A 22,458-nucleotide genomic window follows, 5' to 3' on the forward strand; every position below is an offset into this window, starting at 1 on the left:
TTTTGCCGTTGCATAATTGCACTGACGTTTGGTTGACAGTCAACTGACGTTTGCAAAGGAAGGTTTCTCCAGCAGTGGTGCCCAAAGAGAAAAAATCAAACACAAGGGAAGTAACAAACAATCGCCGAGGATGAAAATCATACCGAGCGGTTTTGTTGCGGCTTTGCTGTGCCTCGTAAGTGTTGCGGCCGCCGATAACGGAGTGGAAGAGTTTGAAGATGCCGCGCGGTATGCAATCGAGGGCAAGGTGTACCCGCCCGAACTGTACGGAGGAGATTCGGAACTGGGCTGGCAGCTCGACACACAGATCTCCATCAACGGTGGCGAATACAAGGGATTTCTGCGGGAAGACGGTACCTTTCTGATCAGTTCCGTGCCGTCCGGCAGCTATGTGGTAGAGATCGTCAATCCGGACTATTACTACGAACCGGTGCGCGTGGAAATCAACCCCAAGGGGAAGTTCCGCGCTCGTAAGCTGAACTACGTTCAGCCGTCCCAAGTGCTGCAGTTGCCGTATCCGCTGAAACTGAAGGCCCTCACCCGATTCCGGTACTTCCAGCAGCGTGAACAGTGGAAAATAACCGATTTCCTCTTCAACCCGATGGTGCTGATGATGATATTGCCGCTAGGCATTATGCTTATTCTGCCCAAAATCATGAGCGATCCGGAAACGAAGAAGGAGATGGAAAATTTGAACTTGTCCAAGGTGAAGTGTCTTTAGGGTTGCATTTCCGTTTTTTCCTTGTTGTTTCGTTTGTGCAAACATATTAACAGAGAACGGCGTTTTTCAGATGACGAACGATTTGCCTGAATTCAGCGAAATGCTTACGTCCTATTTCACCGGCGGTTCTGCTGCGGCTGCTGCTGCTGCAGCCAAGGCTAGTAAGGAGAAGGATAAACCCAAACCAAAGCAAAGCAAAAAGAAGAACTAATCTATCGTTTATATTGTGTATGAGGGCTAGGGATTTCTCATAAAATAGGGTAATTTTGGAACAAGAAAGCTAAGCCCCGTAAAACAATAAAACCGACATAAATTGGGAAGTTACGTATACCGTATGGTCAGCTCAAGGATTTACTTGTTTTCCTACGCTTACAGGGCAACTCCAGAAAATGGTAAAGATTATCTGAAAATATTATTTTAAGAAGAGGTTGCAATCTCTTTCTTGTTCGAGCTTTCAGATATTCATATGTTGACGAAACTTCTGCACTCAAATTACCTGACGAAGCTGGTAGTATAGATAATTTAAATTCCTAGTACTCACATATGGCTCCAAGACATGGACTATGTCCAAAACTGACGAATTCCTCTTATCCGCGTTAGAAAGCAAAATGCCGTTGAGATGATCAACGCCATATGATGGAACCGGGAGGTCCGTACTTGGTCCTTGTCCTCGATGTTGTGACAGAGAAGGCTTGTAAAATCCTAACTGAGCCAGAGTGATGGCGCTGATGTTTCCGCCAGAAAGGCTAGAAAAGAACTGCCAGAGGAGGTCGACGCCTGGTGATTGCGGTCGAAGCATGGACTTGTGTTCAATTCTACAGGATTTAAGCAACCAAACGCACAGGTACACAGATGGAGTTAATGTATTTTATTTTGTTCAACTATTTTCGCTTAAAACGATCCGACATATCAATTGCAAATGCGAAAATTTTCAGCACAACTAACACGAACGAGTTTGCTAGTCGACGGCGTCTATTGTACCAACCCCACCTACTTTTCGCTGGTTGTCCATCTTCGTTGGCTTTTTCTACCTAATACGAGCACATCGTGCAAGCGATCGCAATTCTAGGGGCTCATCGCAAAATACATTTTCCCATCCCCTGGACACAGTTTAATTTGCCATTATTCGGGGAGTTAATGAACAAAAATGATACTACAGTACTACGGAAGAACGTGATACGTGATCGAAGATCGAAGAGAAAGGTAAAAGGAATGCAGTTTCACCCAACTTTGATGAAAATACGTTCTACAAAGTATGACAATAAAAAAAGCAAATCGTTAAAAAGAATGTTAAGAATGTGTCCCATCAATGCGTGTACGGAACTGCGTAAATGCAAAATAGTGCCTTGATCTGACCGACGACTTTCAGCACGATTCATTGCAGCAACTGTACGTAATTTGCCGGAAACAGTCCATACTTGTTGTTGCACCATCCTCGCCACCAACCTTCATCGATCTGCAACGAACAACGTTACGAGTTTGCTTTAGTGCGTCGGACTTCTCCTACCCAACTCCCCGCCCCTGACTTACCATTTCGATGTGCGTTATCTTATCGTCCGGATCGAAGGATATTTCATCGTCCGCTGCGGCTTGATAATCGTACAGCGCAATCGCTTGAATGCCCGGATTGTCCGGAGAGAGAACGAATTCTTCAACTTCTTCCTGCACCGGCTGCTGCTGCTGCTGCTGCTCGACTTCCGCCGCCTGTCCGGAGGCAGTGGAAAATGCTTTGGCAGCCGGTTCCTCTACTTCCGACACTGCAACCGGAGTGGCGCTGTACGACGTTCGAGCAACTGGTGCCGGTTCCTGTACCTGTTCTGGTTCGGGTACTACCGGCTGCTTCACTTCTTCCGCTAGCACCGAAGTAGACTCTGAAGCAGGAATTACGTCCGGCTGCACCAGCTTGCGCGGTTCCTCTTCCTTGGGCAGTACAATTGGATCTTTCTGCGAGCAACGGAAAAACATCGATGGTTTTAAGACAGAGCCAGAAAGATGACCTCTTGACGTCGCTCTCGACTTACTCTCGATTTTTCCTGTGAGGCATTTTCTTGGGGTTTGTTAAAATTGCTGATAGCGCTGCTGACACCGGCTTCCCTGCCCGTGTTGATGGGCCCCTTCCGTTCCGGTTTCTTCGGTTCCGTTGATTCGGCAGAATAATTCTGAAACACAAAAAGCAACAGTTCCGTCCGTTACCCAAACCCACCTTAGTGCGAGTGCGCGCGTGGTACCTACCACCCGTTTGGCGGCCTCTTCCCTATCACGGCGATCCTTTTCCTCGCGCAAACGTTTTTGCTCTTCGGCTCGCTTCCGCGCCTCTTCCTCGGCGGTGGCAGCAAAGTTTTCAAACTTGGCCCGCAAATTGGACGGCTTTGCGGATCCGATGTCCGGTTTTACCTTCGTATAGTTCGTACCGATTTTATCCTGCTCCTGGAACCCGACCGCCGATTTATCCATTCGATCATTCTGCACGCCAAACTTTCCACCGAAGCCCTGCGGGGGGAATGGGATACGGACAATAAAAACCGTTCTGTTCAGAAAGGAAACCAATTCAACGGGGGCAAGAAGTTCAGTGTTAATGTCAAACGAAAAATGAAGAAATGTAAATGCGGGTTGTTAAGTTCCGTTAACCGTAATGCCAGACAGACAGACCAACCACCTCCAGTGTGCGTGTGTTTGTGCGCCTATAGTACGTGCACACCCCCGTACTACGTTTATAACGAAACTACTCACAATTTTGTGATCGAGCTGGCTTTCGTGCATCTGTGGTTTCTCCACATGATCCCAGCCGAAAGCGGACTTATCCTTGCGATCGCTCTGAACGCCAAATTTCCCTCCGAAGCCCTGCATTGCCACAGCAAGACGATGAAATTAGGGAACACGCCCTAGATAAATGAACCGTACCGCACATATCTTCGCCAATCCGAAAGCCCATCCACTTACCACTTTGTGATCGATCTGGCTTTCGTGTTTCTGTGGTGCCTCCATGTGATCCCACCCGACGGCCGACTTATCCTGACGGTCCTGTTGCACGCCAAACTTGCCACCGAAGCCCGTCTTGTAATCTTTCTGCGACTCGTGCTTGTCCACTTTCTCCACGTGGTCCCACCCGAGTGCCGACTTATCGACCCGATCCTTCTGCACCCCGAACTTGCCCCCGAACCCGGACACGTAGTCTTTCTGCGAAGCGTGCTTCTCCACCTTCTCGATGTGTTCATGACCGACGGCAGACTTATCCATTCGGTCCTTTTCCACTCCAAACTTTCCCCCGTACCCGTGCGATGCTTTTGGTCCATCTTTGCGCTTCTTCTCCGCATCGGCACGTTCCGTTTCTTCGCGCAGCTGTTGCATGTCGATGGCGGCCGCATTGCGGCCACTGCCTTCGATCGTTTTCGAGCCCCATCGTTGCTCCTGCTCGCTGACATCGTTTACGAAATCCGGATCCGTTTCCCAGTCGTCATCCTCGGCTCCTTGGTTGACGGCGCTCGTGTCAATATCGCGACCGGCCGTTGATTTCCACATTGCGATGCGAGTGGGTCAAATGGCTCCGAAAAAGTTGACTCTGCAAATGCACCGACGCAGGGCGGGGTAATACGCACTGCTCAATGTAACGGGTGTTATCTCTGAGCTGTTGGGTTGCTGCTGACTCACCAGTGATGTGCGGATTGCGAGTTAGTCGCGGGGACAACGGAATCGCGCAAGATGACAGTATGTGCTCGCTGATAAGGAGTTTTTTTTCCCTGGGAAATTAATATTTCGGCAACAGGCTTCTCATTTTCCAACCCCACGACGTACAAACAAACAGAGAAAACTACGCGTATTTTACAGCACAGCAAATTACTCGCGACCCGGAAAGCTTGACAATTCTGCTTGATAGAAGAAGAAAAGAAAACAGAAAATGAAAGTCATTTTGACAGCTCACACACACAACAAAACAAAAACATAAACAGCGTTGCATCTTTGCAAACGCACCGAGCTATGCGGTTGCGATGGTGCCCTTTGGAAGCGCATTTGCTGCCCAAAAGCATGAGAAGTATGACTAAAAATGCGGTAATGCGATTTCTAACAAAACAGGACCTTATAATCAAGTTTCTCTATTATCCCACTGAAGGAATGAACAGAAGATCTGCTCTTGTTCATCTTTTTCCCTCGACTTGGTGGAGTTGACTTATGACTCAGAAAACTTACCAGGCTGTGAATCATCGAGTGCGTTCGGGGACTAACAAAATTAACAATGAAACAAGTTTATTGAATAAGTATTTTATTAGAACAACTGCTAAATTTACAAAAGCTATATCAAATCCACACACACAAACACATAATCATCTATTCATTATTTAATTGCATTTTGTACAACATTTACTCACGCTACAGTACGAGCCAACGCTGCCACTCGTTTAAACTCTTCTGTTAATATTGTTTTTGTAATAATTCATGACCAGCCCCAGTCAACGTCTTAACCCTTAGGGTGGGGTGTTATTATCTTATTCTGCCCAGCATCCTGTATCGCTGCTGATATTATTCCGTTTTTATCGACTTAGAGGAACTCGGCTGACAATCCATGTAGCTCATCGGGTTGGCAACGTTACGATTGAACACGGCGACATTGCCCGGTTCCAACAGTTCCCTCGTTTCCACGATCGCACCCTTTAACGCCATGACGCTGAGCTGGTCCTTGTCGTTCTTGCTAACATTCGACGCAAGGTACATGATGGTGGTGAGATGCTTAATCAGGTTGGCAATGTGTTCGTTCTTAACGTGGCCCTTGTTGTTCTTCTCGAAAATCTGGGCAGCCTTCTCCCGGGACTGTTCGCGGTAGTGGCTGGGCGTGATCATAGCCAACATGTCCGGGTCGTGCGTTAAGCTGCCGACGTATTCGCGCAGCTGATTCAACTGATCAGCAAGATCGCGGTTCAGCTTATCGATGGCCACTATCAGCATTGCGTAGCGCCTGCGGAACTCCTCCGGCAGAGGATTGTCGTACGATTTGTAGATCTGCGCTTCCGATGTTATGTTCTGTAAGCGCAGCAGCTTCATCTGTTTTGCCGAAAGCGTCTTCTTCGTGCGCACGATCAGCTCGAGGTACTTCACCGGATAGCCTCCGATGTTTTCTTTGGGGAAGAACACTTTCCTTCCGCTAGTGTTCAGCTTGGGCGCCATGTCGCTGCCCAGAAGCGGATCACCTGCACTGTTGGTCGGTTTTGCTTTGGGGGAAGCGAGATAGAAGGAGGCATTTTGGTAAGCTACCCTGTAATCCTTCGTGATACTGTTCAGCTTAATTGTATCGCCCTTTTCCAGCGAAAACACTTCGTAATCCGGTACCAGGCGTGTTCCTAATCCTGTGCGATCGAATGTGATCCTGTAGCTTCTAGCTTCGGAAACGTAACCTTCTACCGTACCGTTATACATACCATCGAACGGTGTCCTCAGTTTAGCCGTCACCTTCGTGCCTGGCGAAATTTGCTTCGAGATGGTGCTGGGTAAACCTTCCGTGAACGATATGTCACCGAGGCTGTTGGCCTGCAGCACCCTTATCTTTTCCCGCTTGCGGGCTAGCTCGAGCCGTTCTTCCATAATGAAGGCGGGCGAGAACAGTCTCGGTTTACCGAATGATGCTCGAATTTTGCGCCACTCTGCACGGGTGAGATTGTGCGTTTTTAGCTGCGGGTAGTGTGTTTGCAGCAGCTGGTCAAATTCGCTGGGTGCACCGAACAGATTGCGGTCGATGTCGCTGTAGAAGAATTCAAAGTAGCAAAACCGATGCGCCTTGGAAAGTACGATAAAGTTTCGGAACTGGCGACCTAGTTTTTTTTCCGTCTCGGCCGATGCACTCGTATTGATTAGTTTCATAATGTCGTGCACCTTCTCCTCGTGGTCAATCTTTCGTTTTCGGCCGCTCTGTTTCAGGTGTGCATATCGCGAAGAATATTTCTTTTTCAAAGATAGCCGAGGCAACACTTTTCGGGGCGAAGTAGATAACTCCCTGCGCGGTGTTTTGCTGCTCAGCAACGGTTTCTTGGCCGAACCGGGTGTCTTTTTAGGAGTTGCCTTTACGGCCGGGATTTTGTCGTTGATGATGTCGTCGTCGAAGAAGAGACGGTTCTTTTTCCGGATCCGTGCAGGCATTCCTCTTGCGTTCAGCACTTGCATGGGCTGAGTGTTCGTTGTTTTGACAGGAAATTTCGTTCCCACTGGATGCAGCCCCAAGGCAGCAGGCCCAAAGGCGGGCGGTGAAGATCCTTCGCTCTCCATCGATATTGCACTCAATTGTGAATGATGCGGATGGTCAACACGTTTGCACGAATTGGTTTCCGCTTCGTGCGCGAACGAATACAATTGCTGAAAAGGGTTTTTTCACTGTTTTGCTTGCAGGCGTGAGTTTTCGTTGCAGCGTTGTTATTGATGCTGACCAAAACGTCACCCGTCGACTGTCATCGGCCTCGAGCACTCCACTCCAGCAGCAAATCGAGCAGTAACGAAGCGTAAACAAGTAGCTCAATTTATGGGCGTCCTACGAATGAGCGGGGTAAAACAATTAAGTAAACAGTATGAGCCAACCAAGCTGCTGCTTACTTTGCGTACGGCGTCACTTGCTTCATAACGGGACACTGCCTTTCTTTAGCGAGCAATACCCAAAGCGATGAAATGTAGGGCAAAACATAGAAAATATAAAAAAACTCATCGCATACGCCGTTCGTCGCTTCATCGATTGTCGTTGCTGAGGGGATTGACAGTTGTGCGACTGGCACGGGTTTGAGCGCCCTAAGCTGCGTGCATGTTTACAATCGCTAACGATGGAACAGGAGCTGATCGACATCGAGTGCTATCGGAAAACGGTAAAAAACTACATAGATCTGGTAAGCGACCGTTCCGCAGACAACGTGGCGCATTGTCATACAGTTGCTAAACTAAGTGCAACTGCGTTTTTATTCTAGCGCCGGTACCAGACGGCTCTGTTTTGGGCCGAAAAGGTAACAGTACTCAGCAATGGCGAACCGCGCGATGTGTATTGGGAGGCACAGTGTATGTTTCTGCTGCGCGAGTTCCAGCGAGCGGCACACACCATTCGTAGCCGCGGACTGGAGAAAACTAACCTGCTTTGCCATTACTTGGCTGCGGAATGCTTGAACGAAGCCAAGGAGTACCAAGCCGCGCTGGAAATCCTCAATGCGGTTGACTGCGAAACACTGTCGTGTGCTATGAGTGTCCGTATCGCGTCGTGCACAACATCCAGCATGAAAGACGATTCAACCACGGACGAAAGTCATGATGGTAGTGTGTACGAGGAACCGTTCAAGAACGACATCATTGCGTCGGTGTACTTTCTCAAGGGCAAGGTACTGGAATCGATGGATAATCGCAGCTTGGCGATGGACTGTTACGTCCAAGCGCTACATAAATCGGTTTATTGTACCGAAGCACTCGACGCACTGGTGCAACACGACATGCTGATGGCCTGGGAGGAAAAGGAACTGATCCAGCACATTCCAATGGTTCAGCAGTGTACAGAACCGGAACGAAAGGTTCTCAAGCGGCTGTATGAGAGCAAGCTGAAGAAATACTACGAGTCGATTGCAATGGTAAGAGTCGGGGCCGGGAAGGGTGATGCACGTTGATTTTGTTTAATTTTCTCTTCCCTTGTTTTGCTGCCCTATAGCAAGCCAATCTGGACGATCCACCCGTATCTTCGATGAACACAAGCCTGTGGCACGAGCTGAAGGAAAAGATGAAAAACTGTAAAAACAACGAAACGAGTAAATCGGCGGTTTCGAAGAGCTTCACGCCCGCGCCTCGCTCGAAACAAAAGCCGACCGAGATCATGTCACCAGCGAACAAAATTCTGGAAGACCTTAAAAACAATCCATCCTACTTGATTCACACCTCCTTGACAAGGGCATCACTTCTCGGCACGAGCCTCACCGGCGGTTCCATAATGCTCAGTGCCGGAGGAACGAACAGCTCGCGGCAAGAAACTCCGTTCCGTATCAATCGTCCGAAGATCAACACAGGCGCATCGACCATTCCGTATGATCAGTGTATGGATAAGCTAGAGTCAAGCATTGACTTAATGATTGCACGCGCAGAGAAATACTTCTACAACTGCGACTATCGCCGATGCATCAAATTGCTGGAGGAAATACTGAAAAACGACCCATACCACAAGCGTTCACTCACGGTACAGATAGGCTGCCTGATGGAGATGAAGGACTGCAATCGACTGTTTTACGTCGCCCACAAACTGGTTGACTTCTACCCGGATAACGCCATCTCGTGGTATGCAGTAGGCTGCTACTACGATCTGATCGGCAAAAGCGATCCGGCGAGACGATACCTTTCAAAGGCAACGGCCCTCGACCGGCTGTATGGTCCGGCCTGGCTAGCGTATGGGCATTCGTTCGCAAAAGAAAACGAGCATGACCAGGCAATGGCAGCATACTTTAAAGCAACACAGCTGATGCGCGGGTGCCATTTGCCGCTGCTGTACATCGGGGTTGAGTGTGGCCTGACAAAGAATCACGCCATGGCAGAGAAATTTTTCTACCAAGCGATGTCGATCGCACCGCTGGATGTGTTCGTTTTGCACGAGCTGGGCGTGATAAAGTACGAGTGTGAACATTACGAATGCGCGGAGGAAGTTTTCCGCAGTACCCTGGAGATGGTGCGGACGATGGTGAAGCAGAACAATGAGCAGCTGACCGCCCGCTGGGAACCGTTGCTTAACAATCTTGGCCACTGTTGCCGGAAAAACAAAAAATACGAGGAAGCGTTGGAATTTCATCGATGGGCTCTGTCGCTGAAGCCGCTCAATGCGGCCACGTACACTGCGATCGGATTTGTGCAAGCGTTGATGGGCCAACTGTACGATGCGGTAGATTCGTTCCACAAGAGTTTATCTCTGAAACGGGACGACGTGTTCACCACCACGATACTGAAATATGTGATCGAAGATCTGACGGAAGAGCAAACGCTTCCATTCTACTCTGCGGAAGGCGTAGAGGAGGACTTTGATGATAAGGAGGGCGATCAAGCAGAACTGTCGAAGGACGAAGGACATAAAGCTTTGACCAAACCGGAGCCACACAACGTTGCCGATGGTGATAGTGAGGAGGTTAGCGGTAGCGTTCCTCGGCCTACGCTGCGCATGCAACTAAATTTTGACGAATGGTACACGAAGACATCGCCGATGAGCGATACAAGCGCGGATGATATGAGTATTGATATATAAAAAAGATTGCCATTCGGAACTCGCTCCTGAAATCAAGTTTGTTGCAAGATTGTTGTTGTACGACGTACCAAACCTGATAGAAAACATGCCAATACATTTGTAAAACCCCAAACATCAGCTCTCTTGTTCTTACGATTCGAAAGTGTAATGTTTATAAACTAGTTAGTAACAAGTTATCGTATATGTTGAAAAACGGTTGGACAACGGCTTGTATTGTATTACGACCTAGGACAACGGCTTGTATTGTATTACGACCGTTTAGAAGGTCGCTACGTGGAAGGATCATGGCATAGGCGTTAAAACGGAGAGCTATATGAGAATGACACCGGACTATCAGAGAGGAGGCTGTGTAGGCCCAAATTGAGATGGAGTGCAAGGGTTGATGCGTCCACCACAAAATTCGGGATACTGAAATCCCGCGTTTTGCTTGACTGTTAGCGGTATCGAGGACAGACAAAATTGTTGAGGCTCTGGCTCCAGGTAAAGTCGTAAGTATTCCAAAGCCTATAAATACGAACGAGGTGTTTTTGCATGAGTGCTACGCCACAGAAAAAACCCAAAGTTGTTTAGTTAAGAACGATTGGATTGTAAATCAAATGTATGTATTGCAGAGTGTTGAAATTTCGACCAATCTTAAGACAATTGCAGAAACAAAAGGAACAGGACTGTTTACATGGAAAGACCCGCTTCTTCGTACGATTTGAAAATTTTCTCCACCGACCAGATGTAGGCCGCAGTTCGAAGGTCCAAACAGAGTTGATGCTGCGATGCTACATTCATTATGCCTTTCCCGGCCGTTTCTAGCACAAACTGCAGCCCGGACGTTACCACATCGGCCTCGCTCGCGTGCTCAAAGTAATGCTTGAGATGTTTGCTGGGCGTTACGGTGACGCAAACTCCTGCACTACGCAACGACTCCTGCACGGAGGCGAGCACCTCCCGCAAGTTGTGAGCCTCGTGGCGGAACGATAGCTTACCGAACGAGATGTGATTAATATTTTTGAGATACTCAAAGTACGACGCAGTTACACCGCCGGCATTGCAGTAAAGATCGGGAATGACGAGAATGCGGCGCTCCTGGAGGATTTTGTCGGCGGCGGGCGTCGTAGGACCGTTAGCGCCCTCCGCTATGATCTTGGCCTTTATGTTTTTGGCGTTTTCGGAGGTGATTGATTTTTCCATCGCTGCCGGTATGAGAATATCGCATTCCTCCAGCAGCAAATCACCGTTGAATTCGTTCGCCTTCGGATATCCTTTGATCGTCTTCTGCTGGGTCTTGTATCGGCTGAGCGCCTTAATGTCGATGCCGGACTTGCAGTGCAATGAAACGTCCTTTTCGATGATGCCAATCACTTTGCAGCCTGCCTTGTGGAAGTGTTCGGCCGCGTACTGCCCAACGTTTCCAAAGCCCTGCACAATGACTGTCTTTCCTTCCAGGCCCGGCTCGAGCCCGACCTCGCGCATCCAGCTAGCTTCGCGGGTGAAACAGTTTGTCGCAATGTAGACGCCCTTGCCCGTGGCTTCCGTGCGGCCCCTTACACCGCCCTGATTTAGCGGTTTACCGGTAACGACGGCCATTGTGTTGATGTCACGATGGCCAAAGGTTTTTCCGTACTGGTCGGCGATCCAGGACATTTCGCGCGACGTTGTGCCCATGTCCGGCGCAGGCACATCAATGCCCGGCCCGATAAAGTTCTTCTTCGCCAGCTCCACCGTGTAGCGTCTGGTGATGCTTTGCAGCTCTTTCTCGCTATACTTGGACGGGTCGATTATGATACCACCCTTGGCACCGCCAAACGGTACGTTGACGCAGGCACACTTGAAGGTCATCAGTGCCGAAAGGGCTTCGACTTCATCCTTACACACGTCCTGCGAGTACCGAATGCCTCCTTTGACCGGAAGCCGATGGAGGCAATGGTGGGCCCGAAATGCCGTGACCATCTCGTACCGACCGTCGTCACGCACGAACGGGAACTGGAACTCCAGGGTGCTCGAGTTGTTGGAGATGATTTGCAGAATGGCTTGCACTCTGTTGATACGCTTTTCCGCCGTCATGTTAGGATACTTGTTCATCGATTCTATCAGTTGTGGCTCGAGCACGATGCATGCCTTGTGGAAGCAATATTCCACCATCTTCGAAAATGGTGGATCTCGCTCGTTGGGAATGGCCTCGAGATGCTTCGGTATGGTGTGTGCACCTCGTCGGAACAGTTTGAAGGACGCCACAAAACGATGCATTGCCACGTTGTTGCACCAACCAGGATTGTATAGAATAAATGGACAAACGAACGAACTGCAAACTGGCGCGGAGGGACTGTTCACGTCGAGCACAAAACTTCTCTGAGAATGAAACGGCAAAGCATTCTAGGATCAAGTGAAATAACCAAACGACCACATCGATATCAATTAAAGCAATCATCCAAGTAGGCACCTATCCGTGCATTCCCGACGCTAGGTAACTTATTTTTGACGTCATGGCTAACGCACCGTCGTCTGCCCCTGTCTTTTTTGGGCCAACTGAAAACCTCAGTGCGGAAGAACGGGCCGAACAACGGCGCCGTGAACAGGCCGAAATTATTCGTTGGAAGTATCGGTATCAGAAGGTGGACGCTATCAAACCGGGCGAAACAGTGGAAGCGTACCAGATACGGTGCCTCAACAAGCGGTTGGTACATTTGGAGCGCGAAAAAGCTCAGAAAGAGCTTAAACTGAAAATTTACAATGCTCCCGTGCATCGTCGGGAGGCAGAAATTGATCGTTGCTGCATTCTACGCATGCTGGACGAAGCCGTCCGGTATGATGGACAAATTGAGGCCGCCAAGACGGATATGAACGAGCTGATGTCCCAAATAAAGCGAGTCAACAGTGAGCTGGATTCTGCAACCAAAGCAGTCCCTTCGGACTTTGTGTACGGGGAAGCATTGGAAAAGGCTCGATCCGAACTCGCTGCCATCGACAGCCGGCTTCATAATGCGCGCACGCTCGAGGGAAAGCTGCACGCGGACAATCGGAAGCGTCGTAGCGAGATCGAAAACATGCTCGTCGAACGAAAGCTGTACAATCAGCAGTGGCAGCAATACGTAGCGGAGCTAAACCGGAACAGGAAGTTTCTGCTCGATATGATAGAGCGGGCTACGTTGGCCTTTAACCAGGGTGAGGATCTGTGCTACAGGATCGATTCGCTGAAAGCGCAAGAAACCCGGGATAAGCGAGCCCGTGTCCAGGAGATGATTGAAGTCGAACGGCAAATTGTGGGCACGCGCCACATCAACGCGTTCCTGCGCACTAAAGGATACCAACGAGGCGTTGCAGAGCTGGACGCCAGATTGGTTCGAAAGCGCAACCTTTTCAAAGCAGCACACCGAGAAAAAATCGATCGTTTTGGTGCGATCATCAGCAGTACGATGGAGTACTTGCAGCTGGACGCCATTCAGGACGTGCTGCTGGAGATAGAAAAACAGCAGGACAAGTACACCGCACTGTTCCGGTACATGAACATAACGAACGCTCAGATCGAGGAGGCTAATGGAATCGCACGCGATCTCGAGAAAGATAGCGAACGACTGCATGAAGGCGAGAAACGCAAAAGACTTTCGGATGAGAGGACCCTGAAGCAGGATTTGCAACAGGTGCGGTCCGCCCAGAAGCTCTCGGACGAACTGAGGGAAGAAATCCGCCGGCAGCAGGACGCGTTGGAAGTAAAGCTTGCCACCGTTGAGCAGGCGCTGTCGGTGGTTGGATTCGATCGAGCAACGATTCTGCAGCTTATGGCAGCAACAACCAGCTCCGATCGCAGTCGACTGACCGATGAGAGTTTGATGAATGCCCTGTCGGCCATCGAGCGGAAGGTACTGCAGTTGGTGCACATGAGTGCCGAAGGTACGGTCGTGGAGGAGGATGCGCCCATCAACACCCTGTACGGAAGCCAACAGTGTGCCGAATGTGCAGAGGGCCAGGACGTGAATCAGCACGACGAACGCATCGTCCTTCCGCAGGAGCATCCCAAGCTAGTGGAGAACGTGCGAAAGCGTGTTAATGCACCGGAAATGCAGTATCGGCTACACACGCTGAGTCAGTGCAAACTTCCCCGGTCGCGGATGTTGGTGAACAAGCGATACCAGTAGCCGATCGTAACCGATTGGGTATGTTACCGTTTATTATGTTTCTTTTCCGAGAGGCGAGAGAATTTTGTATAAAACTACATCCCACTAGTTTGTACGATGTTCAGCTGCTTGTGTGTGCTTACTGCGGCTTTTGGGTTGTGGGCGAGTCCTTCTCCTCCATGTAAGGATAGTATCCAAACCCAGGTCCCGGATAACCTGTTCCAGGGATTGGTCTGTAAGGGTACATCGAACCGCCCGTCGGTGGGTAGTGGGGATAGTACGGAGGAGGTACCGCCGGTGGATAGTATGGTCCAACACCCTGACCCGAAGGTGCGGCTGGGCCCGATACTCCTACCGATGGCAACATTCCAAAGGTGGGAGGTCGAAGAATCGTTGGTCGACTGCCTGCGCTTCCCTGACATCCGTACATTCGGTTGAGTTTTTCCATATCGCTCCAGGAAAAACCTTCCCGCTGGCCAAGGGTTGCACCATTCAGTGGTTTCTGGAACGAAAACAGAGAGCAAACTGAGAACCAAAACCCGACATAGACTGCGAAGAGCATGAAAGCGCGTGGCGGAGTACGAGATAAGCATCGTTTTATTAAGGTAGAAAACACACATGTTCGATTCCGTTTGTTCGCGAACGCTCATGTAATGAGGTAGTCAGTTTGGCACGCGAGTTTTGCCAAAGGAGTACAGTCGGGACACTCGAAACGCTTCTAAGCAGTGACTCGTTTTAACGCCTCGTCGCTTCCAGGGAGGCGTCGGTCGTGCTGTTGGATTCTTCCTCGCCAAATATGGACCCGATCAGGTTCACGATCGCTCCTGCCACCTGTGCTCCGGGACGATTGTTGCCCGCTGGTCTTAGGGGACGCGTCGGTCGGCCAGGTCGCTGCCCGGTTTGTCCCCCAGCCGACCCGCCTGTGGTGCCTGTGCCCGTTCCCGTCGAGCCTGCCTTGCAGCCATACATCGCGTTCAGTTTGGCCAAATCGCTGCTGGAGAACCTGGTACGCTGGCCCATGTTGTTACTTCCGGCACGCTAAAATGAGTTTCTCATATGAAGGGATGATGGTAAGAATGGCCACGTGCCAGGGGGCCTTTGAATACAGAATAGATGTTACGACTCAAGAGCGAGCTGCGAGATGCAGATGATAAAAAGAGGTTCAGAGTTCGTCAGGTGACTTTATTTGCATAATCAAACGCGAAGTCTGGGCCCTGAGCCTTCTTAACAGAGTCCCAAACAAGTGTGCCCGAACCGAGAGGTCAGATGAAGTGGTGGTTCGGGTTGTTAGGTCGGGGTGGAATGGTGAGGGGTGTTTGCGATGATCCGTGCCCAATGCGTGCGCGCTACTTGCACCCGTACATGAGATTAATCTTGGCGAGATCGTTCTTACTGAACCCGATCCGTTGGCCCATGTCACCAGTGAATGGTTGCTGTGTGTGTGAAAATTGGAGAAATGTTTAATGGCGGTGTATGATGTGGCTGTGACATGCGCTCCTGGTGTGCTATTAGGGGATCTCCATCAATCGAAACAGGCGGCCACTTACCTTTGGTTCGATCGTGGGCTGTCCATTCGTGGAGAAAGCATTCGCCGAGTAATGCATGATGCTGCCGTAGTCGTACGACACACCGAAGCTGTTGGTGGTTCCGGTCTTAGCCTTCGCGAAGTTGTTGCTCGTTCCCGTCTTGATGTTTTGGTAGTTGATCTTTACCCAGCCATCGCGATCCTCGCGGTTTTGCTCGTGCAGAAAACCGAGCGCATGCATCATCTCGTGCATGACAGTACCGACCATCGTAGTGCAGCCGGGAATCTGCAGATTAACCGCCTGCTTGCCACCGATCATGCCCACACTTGACCAGCAGCCACTGTTGGAGCTTTCGAAGGAGATGTAGTTCGTTTCGCCCATACGTGGCACGAACCGGATGCACGTTTTCGCGTGATACTCGTTGATGGCCTGCTCAATCAGACTCATGCCCTTGGCGTCTGCAAAGTAGAAGCGGGATCGTTGGGGCCTCAAACTAAACTGCCCAAAGGCTCGGATGGGCTTTGGTGCGGTGGATACTTACCGAAGTTTCCCGTAATCACAAACGGTACCACTCCCTTCGGCCAACGGCTAGCCGTATTGGCGATACCGTTTCGTCCACCGGGACGGTCGATCAGTATGTCTCCCTCGACGTACGTGCCCAGCTCCTCCACATTTCCGCTGTCGGTTTCCGGATTGAAGTTGGCCACCAGTTTGCCCACCTCCTCGTCCGGCTGACCGTACAGCTCCGGTCCCAGATGGGATAGGTCTATGGCGTCGCTTGAGCTATCAATACTGTTGTCCACGGGTTCGTCGTACAAGATCACGTTAGCCTGCGATCGTTCGACCGCGAACCAGCCTATCGCTACTGCACACAGCAAATGTAACACGGACATGGCGCTTATTCGTTACTCGATCAACACCGACACCGCAGGATCCTGTACTTGGGAGCGCTGTGCTGACCTAGAACCGAACCGTAGAACCTTAAAGTCGTACACCGATTAAATGCTGTGGCCAATTGTTCCCTATTTATATTGGCTCGCACTGGCCCACTCTCCTTCAACTTTCCTGCCTCAACACCTTCGAAGGCCACACAGCACTGGCTGGCGGTCGGGGTTAGGCTTTCCTGCTGCAACTCGCACCAAAGTAATTCTACCGTTTTATGCCTTATGCTTGGCGGAATCGGTTCTTTTATTATTTCCTTCAACAAATGTGTGTGTGTGTGTGTGTTTGTGTTTGTGTGGGTGCCACGGCTGGTCTGGTGAAATTTAGTGCGTAGGTGGTGAATCAAACACCCCCCCCCCCCCTCAATGTTTCCTCCTCCTTCCTCCTCCTTGCCGAAAAAAGTTCTAACGAACGCACCACCATCCAACCCAGCACATGGCTTCGGTTCTTGTGTGGTGGTTCTGTGCTGTGCACGCTGGTGTTTGTTTGCACCAGCCTGCCCCAACGGCTGCGCCATGACCGATAAGGCTAGTCGCGCTCCGTTTGACAATTGCCCGAGTGCCGGCGCGCCGGTCGTGCGTAAAGGTGTGATGATATTATTAATGGTTCTATCGAACACCACCGATTCTGCCAGCTGTATGCATTATCGGCGAAATGAGGTGTCATCGTCGATGACCTGTTGCGACTATCCAGCATGCTTCGTCCTGACCTTCACATCGTTCCCTGGTCACAGGTGCATTGAGCTAGATCCGACAGGGACGTCCTCGATTTGATTTGCACCGAGACAAAGGTTGAGGTTGTCGGTTGGTTGTGTTGTTGTTGACAGGATGACGATGATGTTTGACTTGACGCATCGCCAAACGGGTCTGGTGCAGTGCAAAGTTCTAAAAGCACCAACCCACCTCCCCCCTCTGCGCTGGTTAAGGATTCGCTTCCATTGACCTCATTATTTTACGATTCAATTGCAACAATATGGTCCGGAACTAAAGTGCCTCACGTTTGGCAGAATTTCGGTGTTGCTGGTAGAAAGTTCGGTGGAAGTAACGAACCGCAACGGAACAGGTTTGCGCGGAAGGGAATTGTGGCTAAGCTAGCTCATCTTTGTGCAGTTTGAATTGGGTTGCCAAACCCAACCCCTCCCCCCCACCTCCCCCCCCCCCCAAATGGCAGCAAACACAGATGGTGCTGTAAACCGGCGGTTGTCTTATCGGCTTTTTGGCAATAGCAGGAATGGCTAAACCGCCCGTTGGATAAAACATTCCTGGCACGATGCGAGCACTAGCAATGGTTTGTGTTTGTGTCGTTGTACAAGTCATTATCAAATGTTGCACGAGGCCACTATCGCTCAGAATAATGCCGTAAGTAATGCAAATTGAATTAATTGCCGCATTTCATTAGCATGGACGGTGGAATAGGTGTGGCGTTCTTCTCATTGAACATTGAACTAGTTTTCTTCTGATTTGTTCAAATTTTTTGCCTTAGTCTAAATAGTGGTCTATAGTTGTATTACAAACTTGAGTTTAATTACGAAGGTTCTGTCTCTTTAATATATTGTGTTGTAATATTCATGAGTGAAGTTTGGGGATCTCCATTCTGTTGTTCGTTATTATCACATATAATCACATTTATATAACTTCGATAACTCTTCTATCTTACTGTTAACGTGACGATGGTTTTGATTATTATCACTCGACGCTTCGAACAGTATCGCTAGTACATCTGAAACGTGTACTACCTAGGGGTTATGATGATTATTATTAATATGTTCAAATGTTTGTTCACGGGCTATAGAAACCTATCTTAAAACTAATATAATACTAGTGTACTAAACAACTTAGAGGACTTGTATGAAGGTTCACACACAGCCGAGGGAAGCAAGACGTAGGAGAAGACACATAAACACGTGAACGAAAGGAAGAAATCGAATTTCTTCAAAAGAATCAGCAGAACACAAACAAAGGATCGGAGAGATGTCCAGATGATGCTAGCATATGCCATCAAGGGACAAACAAGAGCACAATGGATCCGGCAGCGCAGAATACAAGCGTAAAGTACCTTAGTCCAAGAGATCTGTAAACAGAGATCTGATTATGTGCGAGATATGGTCGCGAAACTGGAGCTTAACGACTTGGCATACTCTCGCGTTTAATCAGGCAACCAACCGTCACGGAGAGAAACTTCCTAGATGCCAGTCGAGTAAAACAGGCTGTTGATTGAGAAATGAAGCGACTTTGCTAAGAGTCACCAAACACTCATAGCAGACTGGCAAAGAACTACTACATAAGACAGCTGATCTAGGCTTCGATGGCAAAGCAGAGAGCTACATCACCAAACACTGACGAAGCTCCATCACCACATGCCCAAAGCACTCCTTTGGTCCTTGCTATGGATTTGGTTAGTTTGATTTGGGTAAAATCTGTCACCGATCAAAGCTTAACTATTGATCAGAACCTTCGGTACTAGTGACGTTCGGTGATGTTTGGGGACCTAATAATAATAAAAAGCAATAGATTTTTAAGAAACGGTAGAGTGGAGTTGTAGAGGCGACAACGTGGGGTTAGGCCTAAGAAGAAGTTATATGAGCTATTGAATTGAGGGACTTCGGCAGTCGCTTACTCCGCCCAACGTTTGATCCGCTTCTCAAAAGATAGCTCTGGGCCCCGTTGACATGTTGTACAGAACTTTGCACATCTGCGACATTGAGATAATATCCGCCTGAGTATCCAGCTACGGGTAAAACCAAGTTATGGAGAGCTAGAGTGGCGATTTCGCGGTGATAGGGGAGTTCTGCTATCTTGTTACGATAGCTACTCGGATCGGATAGTAACCCAAGCAGCGAAATCCTGGAGGCACATTGCTTCGGATGAAGTGGTGGACCTGACCGGGCTCGACTCGAGGACTATGCGAACAGAGAGCACCAAATGCACACACTGCCCTTTTCTAGATCAAGATCAAGTGGCACAATGTGGTGGGTGGGTAGCGAATGTGGAATGCGGCCCTAGAAGATCGAGATTCCTGTCCAGGAATAGGCGAACCCTGAGTAGGCCAAGGAGAATAAAGTGCTTAAAATAAATTAATTGCGTGCTTAAGACGCTAGTGGTCATCAGTAGTAATAATGGTGATGGTGATGATGCTGATCGAGCAAAATAAAACTTAGCCATAGTTGGGTTTGAATATTTTTTTGCTTGATTCTCTTTATTATTTTTAATAATTACTTACTTCTCCTTACTACGAAATAAGGGTTTGCTTTTTGTTTTGCTTTTCTCTGCACAGTTTTACTTTACTAGCGTGTGGTTGTGTGTCCGTCTGTGTGTGTGTGTGTTTGAGTTTTTTTTTTACATCAATTAATAATAATCCTCATTTGCGTTATACGTTTTACTATCTTAATCTATACCATCCTGCCCTAACGGACGTTAGGAGGGGAGTTTTATATGTTACGAAGCACATGTAATTAGATTAACTGCACACGACACACCACACACTGCACACACACACACGCACGTTAAACAATAGGGTTTGAAAAAGTTGGCTCCAATCGGTTTCACCTAGTCTGCTGCTGCTACTGATTGATTGGCAATAGTTTGCTTAGGGTTTACCCACTGTTTGCACAATTAAGGAGACCTCTTACACCAAACATCAAACTACAGCACTGTGTTGTAGAGTGTATCAGTGTTCAGTGTCGTCGTGTGGCTTTGATTTTCATCGCCGCTAGTTTCATTGCTGACGTTCTTGCGAAAGAGCTTTTAAGGCGATAAGGATTAAGGAAGGATTTATAACAAACCGGAAGAAACATAAAACTCTGCCGTACCTTCTAAACTGCCGAAATCTATTGAATAAGGAAAACGGAGGCACTCACACTTATCATTGTACAATTAACAAATGGATCGTATCATCCTGGTGCGGCGGATGATAGCAGCACAAGCGATGGGTGTAATGTGTGCTACGAATTACAGTAGGAATACTAGAAGGAAGATTATAGAAAAAGAGGGGATTTGCACGAATCTTACACTTCAGCATAGCCCTATATCCAGCTACGGGTTTGTTTGTCTGCACCGTGTTGCTGTTGGCGTCGTGCCATAAATAATTTTTCCACTACAATTTAACGAAGGGATGTTAAATAAAGCAAACTAAAGGACAGCGTGGGGAAAGAAAAGTGGGAAACAATTTAAAAAAAAACACTAAACGCTTAAACGTAACGTAATGCCTGCCTGCTTTCCATTCCATTGGAACGGTCCGCATGCAAGCACATTTGATGATTTGGGATGAACGTTCGGGACCGGACTGCACTTCCGTGCTGTTCGTAGGGGACAAAAAAGGAAAAAACAAAAAACACTACCAAAAAGTGGGAAAAAAGGAAACGGAAAAACAAATCTACACGTAAATAAAAATATTCTTACACGCTTACACGAACTTATCACAAAACTTTCTCGCGATCGCGATTCACTAAATCGCATCCGATAAAGATCCTGTCAGTTGCGCCCTACCGTGCATGCCCGATTGGCGTCCAATCTAATGCCTCTTTTGGAAAGCAGCATTTGATGATTCTGTACAGGTCATGCTGTCATTGTACGAATGAGCATAAACACTCCCCCTTTTCATTCAATTGCACGATCGGATCGATCTTACACTCGTTCTCGACTTTATCTCTAATCGCTTGTGCTCCGTAGTAGTACATTTAAGTAGATGTTTGTAAGTTGTCTTATACTTCACCGTACCTGCTGTTGCTGCTGCTGCTGCTGCTGCTGCTTCTGCTAACCCCTAGTATGTGCTTGTTTTCGTTCGTTCTCTAGCCTTACCTAATTATCGCTCTCTCTCTCTCTCTCTCTCTCTCTCTCTCTCTCTCTCTCTCTTTCTGCTTCTATCTCTCTATTTCGCTTTTGCTTAATTACTTTGCACTCAGCTCACCATCGAACACCACGGGTAATCTTAGGATTTGGAAGCTTTTTGTTTGTTGTGTTTGTAACTTATCCCTGCTAGCCTAACCGATACCGATTGATTCGCGGGTCCTGTGGTTCGTTCAGACCAAAAGCCTTTCCCTACACAATCGTTCATTTTGTTCAATGGTTAAAAAGAAAACAAAAAAAAAACAGTTTTAATACTCTGTTGTTCCACATATACACGGGGGGAGTCTGGGGAGGGAAAAGAAGCACGTCGGTTGTGGGCTCTGTGTTCGGAAGGAACTCGGAATATCCGATCCACTAGGACCGGTGCGGTAATTTAGTCTCTAGCTTAGTATGCGCAGTTATGTACGAGACTAGAGCATGTGTACAGAGTGTTTGCGTGTGTACCTTGTAGTCTGGTGGGAAATCATTTCCGTCGATCGTTCGCCGCGCCTTTTCCAAACGGCCCTTCGTCTGCATAGAGCCAGGGCAGCGGCTTTAGTAAATTTAGTACATGTTCTCTTGGCCACTGTGGTCACTATCCCGAATTTTCCTCCGACGGTGGCCCCAGAATCGAGGGAGATCGAGTAAACGAGCATGCCGCATGCCCGAACTATAGTAATGAGGTGAGGGATGAGTATGATCCTTCGCCAATTCACATGACTCCTCCTCTCACACCAAGGTGTTGGCCGATTGCGAGTCCGGCCGACGCCATCCATTGTTTCGCCAGTCTATTCATCGTCCTTTTTGTCGGGCTTGAGATCAACCATTTCGTGCACCTGTTTCGCTGAGTAGCTGCAAAGGACAGTCGAGAGCATTACAATTAGGGACTCCGTGATCAGTTCGGCGCCAGGCCCACTTACCCCAGCAGTGTTTGAAGATCACATACGAATCGATACACGTATCGCTTGCCGGCCGTTTTGTGTATGATGTTCTTATCGTAATAGTACCGGAGGCCACGGCTCAGCTTTTCGTAGTTCATTTTTGGTTTGTTCTTTCGGACACCCCATCGTCGAGCGACCTGCAGCAAACGGAAACGAAATTCGATCAGTTAGTTATGTCT

At 48.7% G+C, this 22,458-nt stretch overlaps 8 protein-coding genes across 32 annotated transcripts in view; 3 read left to right on the forward strand and 5 right to left on the reverse strand.

Moving 5' to 3' along the window:
- The first annotated feature begins 17 nt into the window (after positions 1-17).
- Positions 18-1,062, forward strand: LOC118507813 (ER membrane protein complex subunit 7 homolog). The gene is made up of 2 exons (XM_036046883.1): positions 18-706; positions 792-1,062. Exons 1-2 carry the CDS (start codon positions 131-133, stop codon positions 930-932), a joined length of 717 nt encoding a protein of 238 aa, XP_035902776.1. The 5' UTR covers positions 18-130; the 3' UTR covers positions 933-1,062.
- Positions 1,063-1,566: 504 nt separating this feature from the next.
- Positions 1,567-4,614, reverse strand: LOC118507810 (src substrate cortactin). 4 transcript variants are annotated; one of them, XM_036046875.1, is made up of 7 exons: positions 4,370-4,614; positions 3,662-4,316; positions 3,452-3,562; positions 2,954-3,211; positions 2,743-2,880; positions 2,252-2,665; positions 1,567-2,177 (listed from the first exon to the last, which is right to left on the reverse strand). In XM_036046875.1, exons 2-7 carry the CDS (start codon positions 4,238-4,240, stop codon positions 2,097-2,099), a joined length of 1,581 nt encoding a protein of 526 aa, XP_035902768.1. In that variant the 5' UTR covers positions 4,241-4,316; positions 4,370-4,614; the 3' UTR covers positions 1,567-2,096. The 4 variants fall into 4 exon arrangements, with proteins under 4 accessions (XP_035902768.1, XP_035902767.1, XP_035902769.1 ...); XM_036046874.1 differs by having other exon boundaries at positions 3,662-4,280; positions 4,370-4,606; XM_036046876.1 differs by lacking the exon at positions 3,452-3,562 and having other exon boundaries at positions 3,662-4,280; positions 4,370-4,613.
- Positions 4,615-4,962: 348 nt separating this feature from the next.
- LOC118507809 (protein lin-9 homolog) lies at positions 4,963-7,369 on the reverse strand. Of its 2 annotated transcripts, XM_036046873.1 has the most exons (3): positions 7,292-7,369; positions 6,130-7,229; positions 4,963-6,057 (listed from the first exon to the last, which is right to left on the reverse strand). In XM_036046873.1, the coding sequence occupies exons 2-3, from the start codon at positions 6,968-6,970 to the stop codon at positions 5,237-5,239; spliced, it is 1,662 nt and encodes a 553-aa protein (XP_035902766.1). In that variant the 5' UTR covers positions 6,971-7,229; positions 7,292-7,369; the 3' UTR covers positions 4,963-5,236. The 2 variants fall into 2 exon arrangements, with proteins under 2 accessions (XP_035902766.1, XP_035902765.1); XM_036046872.1 differs by having other exon boundaries at positions 4,963-7,229.
- Positions 7,370-7,421: 52 nt separating this feature from the next.
- On the forward strand, positions 7,422-10,056 carry LOC118507802 (cell division cycle protein 16 homolog). The gene is made up of 3 exons (XM_036046860.1): positions 7,422-7,575; positions 7,654-8,298; positions 8,376-10,056. Exons 1-3 carry the CDS (start codon positions 7,513-7,515, stop codon positions 9,942-9,944), a joined length of 2,277 nt encoding a protein of 758 aa, XP_035902753.1. The 5' UTR covers positions 7,422-7,512; the 3' UTR covers positions 9,945-10,056.
- A 342-nt stretch (positions 10,057-10,398) lies between these two features.
- Positions 10,399-12,286, reverse strand: LOC118507811 (glutamate dehydrogenase, mitochondrial). The gene has a single exon (XM_036046879.1). It carries the CDS (start codon positions 12,180-12,182, stop codon positions 10,614-10,616), a length of 1,569 nt encoding a protein of 522 aa, XP_035902772.1. The 5' UTR covers positions 12,183-12,286; the 3' UTR covers positions 10,399-10,613.
- A 93-nt stretch (positions 12,287-12,379) lies between these two features.
- LOC118507819 lies at positions 12,380-14,169 on the forward strand. Its single transcript, XM_036046897.1, has one exon. The coding sequence runs from the start codon at positions 12,419-12,421 to the stop codon at positions 14,066-14,068; it is 1,650 nt and encodes a 549-aa protein (XP_035902790.1). The 5' UTR covers positions 12,380-12,418; the 3' UTR covers positions 14,069-14,169.
- On the reverse strand, positions 14,084-16,719 carry LOC118507820 (zinc metalloproteinase nas-4). Of its 4 annotated transcripts, XM_036046899.1 has the most exons (4): positions 16,616-16,719; positions 16,115-16,553; positions 15,595-16,031; positions 14,084-14,549 (listed from the first exon to the last, which is right to left on the reverse strand). In XM_036046899.1, the coding sequence occupies exons 2-4, from the start codon at positions 16,464-16,466 to the stop codon at positions 14,187-14,189; spliced, it is 1,152 nt and encodes a 383-aa protein (XP_035902792.1). In that variant the 5' UTR covers positions 16,467-16,553; positions 16,616-16,719; the 3' UTR covers positions 14,084-14,186. The 4 variants fall into 4 exon arrangements, with proteins under 4 accessions (XP_035902792.1, XP_035902791.1, XP_035902793.1 ...); XM_036046898.1 differs by lacking the exon at positions 16,616-16,719 and having other exon boundaries at positions 16,115-16,590; XM_036046900.1 differs by lacking the exons at positions 14,084-14,549; positions 16,616-16,719 and adding an exon at positions 14,633-15,085 and having other exon boundaries at positions 16,115-16,589.
- A 2,959-nt stretch (positions 16,720-19,678) lies between these two features.
- LOC118507821 (ETS-like protein pointed) overlaps positions 19,679-22,458 on the reverse strand; it is an 85,257-nt gene continuing 82,477 nt past the window's right edge. For 17 of the 18 annotated variants that reach the window (XM_036046905.1, XM_036046902.1, XM_036046916.1 and 14 more), the window contains 2 exons: positions 22,259-22,416; positions 19,679-22,190 (listed from right to left, as the gene is read on the reverse strand). In XM_036046905.1, the coding sequence (XP_035902798.1) occupies positions 22,127-22,190; positions 22,259-22,416 (222 nt within the window). In that variant the 3' untranslated portion in view covers positions 19,679-22,126. The remainder of the gene's footprint in view (positions 22,191-22,258; positions 22,417-22,458) is intronic. The other variant, XR_004905714.1, reaches the window with a different exon arrangement.

Source organism: Anopheles stephensi, chromosome 2, assembly GCF_013141755.1.
Source record: "Anopheles stephensi strain Indian chromosome 2, UCI_ANSTEP_V1.0, whole genome shotgun sequence".
Taxonomy (NCBI): Eukaryota; Metazoa; Arthropoda; class Insecta; order Diptera; family Culicidae; genus Anopheles; species Anopheles stephensi.

What these genes read in the sequence shown, in the direction of transcription:
- LOC118507802 (XM_036046860.1), top strand. Translation starts at nt 7,513, where the DNA reads ATGGAACAGGAGCTGATCGACATCGAGTGCTATCGGAAAACGGTAAAA. An exon ending in TAAAAAACTACATAGATCTG is followed by an intron (nt 7,576 to 7,653) that starts GTAAGCGACCGT and finishes TTTTTATTCTAG; the next exon opens with CGCCGGTACCAGACGGCTCT. An exon ending in ACTACGAGTCGATTGCAATG is followed by an intron (nt 8,299 to 8,375) that starts GTAAGAGTCGGG and finishes GCTGCCCTATAG; the next exon opens with CAAGCCAATCTGGACGATCC.
- LOC118507809 (XM_036046872.1), bottom strand. Translation starts at nt 6,970, where the DNA reads ATGGAGAGCGAAGGATCTTCACCGCCCGCCTTTGGGCCTGCTGCCTTG.
- LOC118507811 (XM_036046879.1), bottom strand. Translation starts at nt 12,182, where the DNA reads ATGCATCGTTTTGTGGCGTCCTTCAAACTGTTCCGACGAGGTGCACAC.
- LOC118507819 (XM_036046897.1), top strand. Translation starts at nt 12,419, where the DNA reads ATGGCTAACGCACCGTCGTCTGCCCCTGTCTTTTTTGGGCCAACTGAA.
- LOC118507813 (XM_036046883.1), top strand. Translation starts at nt 131, where the DNA reads ATGAAAATCATACCGAGCGGTTTTGTTGCGGCTTTGCTGTGCCTCGTA. An exon ending in AAAATTTGAACTTGTCCAAG is followed by an intron (nt 707 to 791) that starts GTGAAGTGTCTT and finishes GGCGTTTTTCAG; the next exon opens with ATGACGAACGATTTGCCTGA.
- LOC118507820 (XM_036046899.1), bottom strand. Translation starts at nt 16,466, where the DNA reads ATGTCCGTGTTACATTTGCTGTGTGCAGTAGCGATAGGCTGGTTCGCG. An exon ending in TGTGATTACGGGAAACTTCG is followed by an intron (nt 16,032 to 16,114) that starts GTAAGTATCCAC and finishes TCTACTTTGCAG; the next exon opens with ACGCCAAGGGCATGAGTCTG. An exon ending in AGCCCACGATCGAACCAAAG is followed by an intron (nt 14,550 to 15,594) that starts GTAAGTGGCCGC and finishes TTTTCGTTCCAG; the next exon opens with AAACCACTGAATGGTGCAAC.
- LOC118507810 (XM_036046875.1), bottom strand. Translation starts at nt 4,240, where the DNA reads ATGTGGAAATCAACGGCCGGTCGCGATATTGACACGAGCGCCGTCAAC. An exon ending in AAGAGGCCGCCAAACGGGTG is followed by an intron (nt 2,881 to 2,953) that starts GTAGGTACCACG and finishes TTTGTGTTTCAG; the next exon opens with AATTATTCTGCCGAATCAAC. An exon ending in CCTCACAGGAAAAATCGAGA is followed by an intron (nt 2,666 to 2,742) that starts GTAAGTCGAGAG and finishes CGTTGCTCGCAG; the next exon opens with AAAGATCCAATTGTACTGCC.